Genomic DNA, 12,232 nt, shown 5'->3' with positions numbered 1-12,232 from the left:
CACTTCATTAAATGTTCATGTTTTATTCAAGGACTTATTTATGTAAGTTAACAAGAAGATTAACTAAATCAATAATTATGCTGCTTAAGTACTCGTATCGAGGTAAATTTATCAGCTTACTAAAATTTTAAATTCCACAAATTTGTTCCGAAAATTTCTCCTTTTAAATTTTTACAGTCTGATCAATTTTAAAATTGATTGGTGAAATTGGGGAATAAAGTTTTTTATTGGCGCGAACTAAAATTACCAACACTTTGTGTAATGTGGTAGCTTCTGAAGAAGATAATGAAAATATAAATATATTTACTCAGATTTTTTTTTTATGTATCTTCAGATATTGAGAAGAAATAATTTAATAGTAGAAAAAAAATATTTTTGAAACAAGCTTTCTAAATATAAACGAAATTGTTCCATAAATATTGGTTTGCCAAATATCCCGACTCCTGCGCCATCTATCGACAAAAGTTTCTTGTGGAGTTATTCCTTTTGATGCAATAAATATTTTTCTTCTAGCATTATGATACACATTTCAATTAGCTGATGAATTAAGCTGATTTTGATTTTTTGGACACTTGGAAGACCTTCTAAATAAAGCTTATAGATAACGCATTTTCATACCCATTTTGATTGATTTTAATAATTCTTTTAACATTTAAGTTAATAATATGAATATTTTAAACAGGTGGCAATCCTGTTTCCCTTCCCTTGTGTATTGTTGCCTTACATTCCACTTTTCTGCATTTAGTTTAGTAGATTGATATCCACCTCTCAATAATTCATTTACTTTCTGAATTAATTTGGATTTGACTTTTAAAATAGGTTGAAAGTCTTTTTAAACACCCCACGAAAATAGTTGATATGTTCACACTAAAGATCTCTCAATATTTCCAAATTAAACCCCTCTCGTCCGACACCCATACTATAATAAATATTTTATCCTAAGTAATACGTATATTTTTAGTTAAAAAATAAAAGCTTTCCAAAAACATTTCGATTGGTACCCATATTGTACTAATTGAATTCACTTTTTAAATAATTTGAATTTAATTTTTCAACAGGTGGCAACTGTCTTCGAAAAACGAAATCCGGTTTGCACATCTACAGCTCAAGCTCTTTAATTTGAAATCGAACAAACGGTGCAGACTTGTTGATACCTTCGGGTATTATATACATAGATTCTTCTTATTTGATCGCATCCCTATATTCTTTGTCAATGCAGTTAATCGAGTTGGGAATTGAAGCATTTAAGTACATATGTATATGTAATTAGATACACTTTAATATTAAGATTTAATTGCGAGCAAAGTTAGTCATTTATAAACAATTATGTTAATGGTGGGTATGTACATTGGTAATACCTACTAGGTATGCACATAAATATGTATGTATGTGAATTAGGGTGGATATTAAAATACACCTAAAAAGACAATTTTTAAAGAGATTTCTATCCACAAATCTATAAAAAATAACTTCTCAGAAAATTAGTTTTAATAGGAGAAGGACAAGTTGAGCCTCGAGTGGAGCTCCAAAGTAAAAAAATTGCATAACAAACAAATTGGGGAATATGTAGTTGCTTGAAGACACGAATCGAAATATACTTGGCTACAGCAAAGAAGGTGGGTGCTGGTAACAGTGGCAGCTAGCAACCACTCTGGCTTCAGCCTTATTCTAGTATTGCATGGAACTTATTTGAAGTATTTAATAAAAGTATGGAATTTTCAGATGAGCCTTTTATTTTAAAAGTTGCAAAAGTCCTTTCTAATAGTGGTGACAAACTATTGATAATCGCTATCCTACCTTAATAATGAAAGTAAAATTTTAAAAACTAAACATATTTACGTATTCTGCTTTCTAAATCCAATTGTTTTTATACTTGTGCACAAGGGTATTATAACTTTGTTCACATAACGGTTGTTTGTAACAGGCAAAACGAATCGAGATAGATATAGACAAATGTATACATAAATGATCAGAATGAAAAGAGAAATCGATTAAGCGGTGACTGTCTGTCCGTCCGTCTGTCCATCCGTCTGTGCACACGATAACTCGAGTAAAAATTAAATTAATTAAATTAATCTTAACGAAACTTGGTACGTGTACTCCTTTCGGGTGTAGGACGGATGGTATTGAAAATGGGCAAAATCGGACAATAACCACGCTTACCTCCCATATAACGGTAATTTTCAGAAATACGAAAACTGCGATATTTTAGTAAATACTGAAGATTATTCACTCAAAATTGATATTTATAATAATTTTTAGACCAAAAAATAAGAATATTATAAATTTTAGAAAAATGGGCGTAGTGACGCCCACTTATGGTTACATGTGTATTTCTTGGCAACCGCTACCCCGATTTCTTCCAAACGTGGCACAGTTGTTGGCCTTGGTACGGCACACCAAATGGTCGAAAATTTTGGAAATCAGACAATAACCACGCCCACATTTCATATAAGGGTAATTTAGAGGAATACGAAATCTTCGATAAATCAGTAAATATTAAAGCTAATTTATTCAAAATTGACGCTTGCAACAATTCTTTACCAAGAAATACGTTTATGATAAAATTTTGAAAAATGGGCGTGGCACCGCCCACTTATGTTCACATATATGTATCTCGGTAACCGTTCTACCAATTTGTATCAAACTCGGTATGGTTATTGTGCTTGCCACATAAAAGCAAAGCTTTGAGAATTATTGAAATCGGCCTAAAATTACGCCCGCTTTTCATATAACAATAAATTTCAGAAATGTTTGAAATTTCAATATTTCGAAATTTAAGGACGCTAATTTACTCAAAATTGATACAACCCGGCTTACCATGTAGCGGTAGCCTTCGGAAAGGGGAGAAAACATTTATTTAATACTTGCGCCGGGTATTTAATGTTCCGCTCCGCCCGAACTTAGGCTTTCTTACTTGTTATTTAAGAAATAGAGCATGTCAACATTTCTAGGTTTTAGTTGCGACTTTTTTTCGTTTACTATACATTCATTCCGATTCTACTGATGACGTTAGTCCAATATAGTTGCCATATATTCTTTTATATAAAAGTTTTGCCGCTTTTTAAAAGCACATTTTGTGTCTTAAATTTGGAAAATTTTCGATATTGAAAATACTCGATAGTTTTGAAAAACTAGCGATAGTGAAAAAAAATCAAAACCATCAATAGTATCGATAGTGTCATCGATAGTTTTCCACCACTACTTTCTAAGCTTTTGTACTTAAATGAATGTATCTGTAAATCGCTCCAGCGCCATAAACTAATGACAAAACTTTTTACCTTTGGCTGCTGAAGTTGAACGAAGAACAGACGCGTTCAGGTTCAGATAAATGTTCAGTGAAGTCTAACGTGATGAAATGTCATATACCACTTTCAAAATAAACGGGTCCATATGAATAGTAAACAATTTTTGTAACAACAAAACAAATTTAAGTATGTTATGCTAATAATTGTGCATTTTTTTTGTGGTTAAAGACTAATTTTTTGTTTAGTTAAATCAAACTTCAAAATTGAAAATCGCCCTAATGTGCAAACATGTGTGTGTATTAAAATAATTACCCAGTAGAAATCGGTTGTATGCATTCTTGAAGGATGCTTGCTATATGAGTGAATTAGTGTGAACAATTCATGCGTAGTCATGAATTTCCACGAATAAATTCAAATTCTAGCGAATTGCAAGCGAATGTACGTTGCCGTTGTTTTAAGTATATTTCTTGATAAATTTGAAGTGGAATTTTGGTAATATTTTTAGTCTTGTACAACAATTTTAGTGAACGGACATGTTGTGCGATACTATTTTCAGCACAAACGAGCATTTGCATATGTAAGTGCTACTTGTTTGTATGTTCCCGTATATTAAAAGGTATCAGAAAAGTAGCTTTTACATATTGGGATCTTGTAAGAATGCTTTAATACAGTTCCATTAATGCATCTTTATATGTTTGAAACATTAATACAGCCATATGCATACAGCAGTAGTACAAGTGTATGATTAAGGTACGCATACGCTCTGAGAAACCACGCGTGTTAAATGGAAATGAAGGTTCATTTATACTGGCATGTATACACATCAGCAAGCTCATCCCACCAACAGCGATATTGTATGCTTAAGATTTCTACTGGGTATGTACACTTTTAGTGCTGATATCAACTTAACACACATACATACATAGTAAGTATATCTATAGAACTAACTCAATCAAGTTAATTGCCGAAAGTGAATTTAACTTTTAAATTCTTAACAAAGTTCATGTAGTTATTTTAATATTTTTCAGCTATGACAATCATTGTTTAAAATATTACATTTTCTTTTATAAATAGTTTTTATTTTACATACTCTTTTTAAAAAATTTTGATTGTTTCGATGTTTAAGTACTTACGATAGCTTTGAATCTTCTATGATCTAGAAAGTCAAATGTAATAAAAATAAATACTCAAAATAACGTTTCAAAGAAGCTTTAAAGTTAAATAGATTGTAATCAATAATCAAAGTTTATTCAAAATAGACCAAACTTAAAAATGAGATGGAATCTATTTAATGAATATTATGGGTAGAAGCAACATGCAACTTTTAATATTTTTGTTCGTTTGTATTGTTTCTTTTTTATTGCGTAGTTTGTTTATGTTTTTGTTTACAAACGCTAGCGAAACGAAAACCTTATCATCACATACAGCGAGCTATCAGTAGGTAATGCTAAGTTGCAAAGGTCAAGTAAATGCATTTAGCATTTATAATATGCATATAATTGGAAATTTCTAACAAAGTGAGGGCAAACCCCAACTCGTAAAAACCCCATGAAAATACAATTTGCATGGGTAACAAACTTCTTTCCGGAAAAACTCTAATTGATAAGGCATGCTTAAAAAACTATTATCAGCGGAAAGTACGTTGTGTGTTGCGTCGGGATCAGTGGCATTTATTTATTGCTCAATAAACGCAATGTAAAATTATACGACTGCATTTCCCAGTCTCAAGTCGGGAACTTTCACGCTATTTGGCGACGCTTGATAATAAATAAGATTTATTATATCAATTAATGAATTAAATTAAAATGAAACAAGGCAAATATAGGCGATGCTGCGATTCGCTTCAAAATAAAAATAAAAATAAAAAAGAAATAGCTAGTATTTAATACGACTACTTACAATTATAAGAACACCAGCAGACCCGGCGAACTTCGTCCCGCCAAAAATTTATTTTATTTATTGAAAACTTTTGGTCCAACTTTTTCACCACAATTCACGCTTACGTTACGGTTTTGTGGTCGTAAGGAAGCATATCCTCCATTGCCGTCATAAATCTATATATGAGCCATTCTTTTTTATGTCGGACGGATTTCGTAAAAAAAATATGTCGTCTCCGATTCGCTTCAAATTATTGTTTTTTGTGAGTTGTATACATGAAAAAAGCTAACACGTGTTCGAAGAATTTTTTTCCTCTTCTTGTTCTTCGAAGATATCATCTGTCAAAGTTTGTATTTTTTCGTGCTTCTGACCAGGGTTTGAAAAACTGTCAGCACAGCAACCACAGCATTATTATTTTTGCTTTTGCTTCGCTTTGAATTTTTTGATTTTCATTCGAACTGCTTTGCTTTTACTGGAACTTTGAAAATTGTATTTTGATTTTTTACTGGCAGTTTATTTAAAATTATTTATTGCTTTCGATTTGCTGCAAAATTTTAAACTTTTAACCAAATTTTGAGTATGTAGTTTTGTATTTCACTTAATTTCAGTATATTAAATGTAAGTTTTAAGCTAATGTTGTGGTTTTTGAGAATTTTTTTCCTGATGATGTTGCGCATTCTCTCCGTATAACGAATGCGTGATAGTTTTTTTTTGTATGGGAAAAAATTTTCAGTATGTAAAAGATTTATTCTGGTGGGTGTAGATAATTCTTCAGTACGTGTGTCACAAACACTGAACTCCTTCTAACCGAGCGAAACGATTTTTATGAAATTGTTGTATGTGTTTGAGTAGGTCCCTGTATGGTTTAGGTTCACAACTTAAAACGCCAGGAGGTGCTGGAGTCGAGTTATTACTCAATATTCGTACTTGTGATCCGATTTGACTCATTTTCGAGATCTATATGTATTAGTAACGATATACGCAAGGTGGCTCTGGAGCCGATTGTTCAGGATAAAAGATCTGCCCCGTTCGCTCGATTTTCAAAAATTAGGTGCCAAATGAAAGCGTTTGGCCTTTAGATGTGCAAACTGGTTTTATTTTTTGGAAAAGTGTTGCCTCCTGTTGAAAAATTTAATTCAAATTATTTAAAAATCAATGCCATCATATCCACACCGTTCGTTCGATTTTTAAAAATGAGGTGTCAAATTAAAAGGCGTGGACTGTATGTGCAGTAAGTTTTTACTTTTTCGATAAGAGTTGCCACCTTTAAAAACTTATACTCAAATTATTAAAAAAAAGTAAATCAATTACATATTACAAAATGGGTATCAACGGAAATGGATTTGAAAAGCTTTGTTTCTTAGCTGAACTATAGGAGGTAAGAAAAATATGTATCACCATATGGGTACCAAACGAAAGGGGTTTCAGAAAGTAGTAATTTGAAAACATTTTCAAATGTCTAATTTATACATACCTTGTTTATACTTACGCAAGAACCGCATTAACAAAAATATGATTTTACGCAACACATATTTCGCTCAAGCATTTATACCTGTGTTGTTATAGCGCACTTGCTGAAACCGTATTCAAAAGTAAACAAAATTTATTATTTTTATTCGTTATTTTTTAAATAATTAATTGGCGCGGTGGACCGAAATGGAAGAGAACAGGAATTCAAATTTGTTATAATAATAATTCAAATTTAAAACGGGCTGTATAAAGAAAACCAGCCCATTTTCACTTCGGGTCATATGAGTGTGTTTCTGTTTTCTAACCGATATGAGAAATGAAAAAGCGATTTTTTGAATCAATACACTTTTGAATTTCTGAGCGTACTGAAAGTTGGTTTATGCTTCCGTTTTGAATCACAGCGAACTGGGTCAAAGCACTTTTTGTGTTGGTATAAACGAGGTATTAGTTTACTTCTACACAAGTTATATGAAACATCAAAATGTGGATGTCAAACGAAGGAGTGTTAAGAAATATTTGGTTGAACGCCAGAATATTTTTGTACTTAGCGGGGTTGCAACATGTTTAAAAATTTAAATTCAAATTATTTAATAACTACACTGGTCTACAAGGGTTTTGCGAATAAGACGGGACCTGGTGTTTCCGAACGGATTTTTCGTGCTGAACACGAATCTGGGGTCCAAAACTTCCCATCACGTCACGTTTTCGAGAAAAAAGGGGTTGAAACCCCTAAAAACAGCGTTTTTGGCCATTTTTGAAAAATTGTAGAGCTGAACCCTGACGTGCTACAAACTTTGTATATGTCAGAAATTAAAGGCTAAATCGTGCCCTTTCGAATGAGCCCTATGCCGAATTAATCGCATGCACCCTTAGATCAGGGGGTGTATTTGTGTCTAGGAGTCCAATTTTTATATCCACCATATTCGACCCGTCATCTTAAATTTTTAAAATCTAACTGCAGATTCGTAATCAGCGACTTTTAATATAGTTAAAACCTTGGCATTATTAATTTTCTATGATCGTTTAAGATTAAATTCTTTCTGTGATCAATTTTTCCTGCACCCCTAAACACAAATACACCCCCTGCTTTAAGGGTGCACGCGATCAATTCGGCATAGGGCTCATTCGAAAGGGCACGGTTTAGCCTTTAATTTCTGATATATGCAAAATTTGTACCACGTCAGGGTTCAGCTCTATAATTTTTCGAAAATGGCCAAAAACGCTGTTTTTAGGGGTTTCAACCCCTTTTTGCTCGAAAACGTGACGTGATGGGACATTTTTGACCCCGGATTCGTGTTCAGCACGAAAAATCCGTTCAGAAACACCAGGTCCCGTCTTATTCGCAGAAAAAAAGTTGAAATTTGTAGACCAGTGCTATTAGTCGAAGGGGGTTAGAAAAACTTTTATTTCTGAGCTGTACTTAGCGGGGTTGCCACATGTTTAAAAAATCAAATTCCACTTAATTCGTCAGTTAATTAAAATATGTATTGCAATGTCAGGCGAAGGAGAGTTAACAAGGATTAAGCTTGAAAATACTTTTGAAGAGGGCTTTCACCTATTTGAAAGGTGTAACTCAATTAACTAATACAAAAAGTATTTGAAATATAAAAATATCGTAGTTAAACAAAAAGAATTTTAAGAAATCTTTAGTTTGACCTTTTGGAATGTTTGAAGAGGGTTGCTACGTGTTTAAAAATATATTCAAATTATTAATTTATTAAGGAGGGTTGCCATTTGTTCGAACAATTAAATTCAAATTAGTTCTTCAGTTTATTGAAATACATGTGTTTCACAATGTCAGACGAAATAGATTTAAGAAGGTTTTAATTTGGGAATACCTTTGAAAGGGAATTTCAAAAATGAGAGGTCAAATTAATGCCAGACTGCTATTCACTGGCACTCGGATCTCTTATAACTCTGAGTAACATTTGGAATATGTTTTAAGTTTTGAAATTAAGTTTTGGGCGTTTTAACGCCATGCGGGTTCACTAGTTGTCTTTATTCTGTTTAGTCGCCGTAAAGCAAGGATCTCAATGGTTATGGTGGTAGATTTAACGGTAGTAATTTGTATCCCTGGTGTCTCCGAATGACTTCACTTGATGACTTTTAACAATAACTCGACTCCAGCCCCACCTTGCGGCTCTTTTTGCAATAGTATTGCCCCTACCGAGCAATTTTTTCGCTTCACGTTACCAATACATATTTTGAATCTTAGACAGTTTAGATCATAAATACGACTGTTAGAAAAAACGCGACTCCAGCGCCAGCTGGTATTTTCAGTTGAGAACCTGAACTAAATATACAGGGATCCACTAAACCGCATAAAAGAAATTCATTAAAATCATTTCGGTCATCTAGGAGGAGTTCACTCACAAACACACGTGCCGAATAACTATATATGTATGTATGTATTTGCAGATAGGTAAAATTTCTAGTATGTCTGAAAGGCGCCACACGCCCTTTTTGCTATAGCCCCCAGTTTTCTCCATGAGTATGGGATTGGCTTCAAAATCTCCACACCAAGTTCCAGGACTCTACCACAAATACTTCCAGAGATATGCGGTATGAAAAATTCTATTTGTATGGGAGATGTAAAGGCTTTCTTGATATATCGAAATTATTATCAGCCTATAACCAAAAAGTTACCAAAATTAAAAAAAATCGGTACAGGCGATCGCGAAATCAACTATTATAAAGGATAGGACTTCCGGAAAAATGGATTCTATATGCTAATCTAGGCAAAAAGCTACCTACGTACCAAATTTCAAGCAATTCGGACCATAAATAAGATTTTTTCGAATAAATCGGGCCTTGGTCCCCCTACTCTTGACATGGTGGTTGTTGAAAGCTATTTTCATATATACAAAACTTCACGAAAATCGGACCTTCCGTTCGCAAGATTACCTGTTACAAGAAAAAGAACTCCTCTATATATAATTACCTACTAGCTGGACTCGGTTGCGCGGGACTTCGCGCGTATTTGGTAAACTGTTATTGGAATAATTTACCGACTTTTGAGGATGCGATGCACCTATACATGTTCATGACAGATGAGAGAACCAAGATTTCAAAAAAAAAACATAGTTAAATTTTTCATAAAGGGTATTCATCAAACCTTATAAATGCATTGTAAACCGTATAAACTAATAATTATGTAAACCTTGTAAATGAACTGTCAAAATTTGTATGGAAACTCGTTTTCACATTTCTGATAAATTTCTCCAGTGATTTCAGTGAATAAACTTGATAAACTGAAGCCAATGCAACTCTGCCGCAACTCTAGCTATGTTTTCTTGGGCAATAATCAGGATCCGCATACAACTTTTGCTCGCAAATTCAACAACAACGATATGATCCTGACAGAGATCTGGTTAAATTATTATCCATTCTGTTTGTTTTGTTTCACTGATAATTTGGCCGCACAGTTTGGTAGCAGTGACAAATGAATTCATACACAAACAGATATTCTGTCATTGTTTCTTTTAAATTGCTTCAAATAAATCGCCTTTATGTTATATGTGCATTTATTTAAATAGATATTATCTCGTAAATATAATTTTTTCCCATTTAATGAGTTAGTTTCTATAATTTCTTTATCCTCGTGCTAGTAATATAAAGTTAGTGATACTGAGCTCGATAACCAAAGAAAACACGACTATTGTCGCAAGTGTAAACGAAAAGAGAGTGTGGGTCGTTCATGTAACAGATTGCGTAAACTTATAAGATTATCTGCTTGATAAAGTTATCGGTTTAGATAAATACCATTATTGTGTTTTTATTAGTAAACGATGAAAAGTAACAACAAGCTAAAACCAAAACCGACTTCAATTCTCGTATAAAAATTTAAGATCGTCGTTAATTTCTTCATGATCCAATCATCAGATTTACAGCCTTATTCTGTATCACGAACGATAGGCAACACGAACGATTCGTCTGCAGAGGAATGATTCAAAAATTAGTCCGGCGGCATGATTTAAACCTGTTTGAACGCTACCGAGACCATTGCAACGTAATGTATGAAAAGCAAGAGGAAGACGACCGATAGAGTTTAAAATCGCAATCAGAGAGGTTGTCGTCTGCAGACGAATCGTTCGTTTTGCGTATCGTTCGTGATACAGAATAAGGTCCTTAAACCAAATTAAAATGAAATCGAAGAACACACTGAAATCGGTAACACACACAAAAAAATATTCCGACGAACAACTATAATAGGTCCATTCTTTTGCAACCGAGCTACAAAAGAACAGCTCTAAATTCGTCACCTTAGATACAGATTTCTAATGAAAAAAGTGATATAAAATAGTTTTTTAAAAGTACCATGTTTCGTTGATTTTTAACTGGTGTGGATCTAGTTACTATCAGATTGTTTTTTTTGTGGCGAAAAAGATCTAATACGGAACTTGCGATTTGATTCCCTAGTTCGCGGTTTCCCTGCAGGGATTACAGTTTATATTTGGCATTTTTACTACAGTATTCTTTTCTTTGAACACATGTGCCATTATAAGAAGCGAAATGTTCTTAAAAAAATTGTTTATTTGTTTACCTTAACTAAACGGCTTTTAAATAAATAAGTAATAAGATGTGTCATTTTATTCATGTTAAAGGTGATGGTTTGATATTGCGCATTGAGTAGAACCTGTCAGCAGTGGGGTGGATTGAGCAGAGCAGACGCCGCAACACGTCGCTATTGTTTTTCACACTGAGAAACCTGTTAAAATTTCTACGAATTGAAAAGTCGCATATGTATGTCGTCCATCTCTTTTGATCGATTAGAAAATCTCGTGCTGCGCCTTCTAATGACCACAGTAAAGCCGGTCGCTACCAAGCAGGCATTATCTGTTACATAACTAACCCAGTGGATTTTCATGGCTGCTTAATGCGTTGCAATGCGATAAGATTCTGTATAAAAGCAGAAGCATTTGAGATAGAATTCATTGCATTCGCAACATTTGCAACATGAAGTTCACACTTTTCTTCGGTTTCGTATTGGCCATTTTGGCTTTGGCTTTCGGTGAGTATTGAAGGATGTGCTACGCATTTGTAGGACTATAATATATGTAGGTGTACTTAAAACAACGCACACGTTTTAATAACTTGAATAATGGATTTTTTGTATATTTTCAGCCAACCCCAACCCAATGCCCAACCCCAATCCTGAACCATTGCCCGGTGGTGGCGGCGGTGGCGGCGGCGGTGGCGGTCTTGAGCTTGAACTCGGCGGCGGTGGTGGTGGCGGTGGCGGCGGCGGAAAGTAAACTTTCCACCCAGTTCAAAGAATACTCGTCGACGATTTTAGCTTTTTTAGTTTGGTTTTAATTCAATAAAAAAAATAATTTCTCCACAGAGTAAAAGTAAAGTTTTTTATTTACATATGTACATACATACTGTCGATTATTTGGCTGGCAAGGTAAAGCAAAAAATTTCAAGCTTTTAAATCAGAATTAAATGAAGTTCTAGTATGCAAGTTTATAGCTCAATTAATTTTAGTATGAAAAAATGGAATTTTAAAGAGTCTTAAGTTAAGCATTTTCTGCACTAAAAATTTATTTTTGCTATGAAAATTTCCGAAAATGCGTTTTTCTAGTTTACCTTAAAGGCTCGCAGTAATAGTTTGAAGTCAGTTCTAAAAAGACTAA

At 33.6% G+C, this 12,232-nt stretch overlaps 1 protein-coding gene across 1 annotated transcript; it reads left to right on the top strand.

Moving 5' to 3' along the window:
* The first annotated feature begins 11,498 nt into the window (after positions 1-11,498).
* Positions 11,499-11,952, top strand: LOC118748277 (glycine-rich selenoprotein-like). Its single transcript, XM_036482653.1, has 2 exons — positions 11,499-11,607; positions 11,721-11,952. The coding sequence occupies exons 1-2, from the start codon at positions 11,553-11,555 to the stop codon at positions 11,849-11,851; spliced, it is 186 nt and encodes a 61-aa protein (XP_036338546.1). The 5' UTR covers positions 11,499-11,552; the 3' UTR covers positions 11,852-11,952.
* Positions 11,953-12,232: the final 280 nt, after the last annotated feature.

Source organism: Rhagoletis pomonella, unplaced genomic scaffold (genome assembly GCF_013731165.1).
Source record: "Rhagoletis pomonella isolate Grant_MI unplaced genomic scaffold, Rhpom_1.0 Rhpom_scaffold_00013, whole genome shotgun sequence".
Lineage (NCBI taxonomy): Eukaryota > Metazoa > Arthropoda > Insecta > Diptera > Tephritidae > Rhagoletis > Rhagoletis pomonella.
The sequence above is the reverse complement of the archived record's forward strand: the minus strand, read 5'-3'. Positions and strand labels throughout refer to the sequence as shown.

Bases quoted from the DNA above. Each gene is read 5' to 3' on its own strand.
- LOC118748277 (XM_036482653.1), top strand. From the start codon at position 11,553: ATGAAGTTCACACTTTTCTTCGGTTTCGTATTGGCCATTTTGGCTTTG. The intron at 11,608-11,720 runs GTGAGTATTGAA...GTATATTTTCAG, and splicing joins CATTTTGGCTTTGGCTTTCG to CCAACCCCAACCCAATGCCC.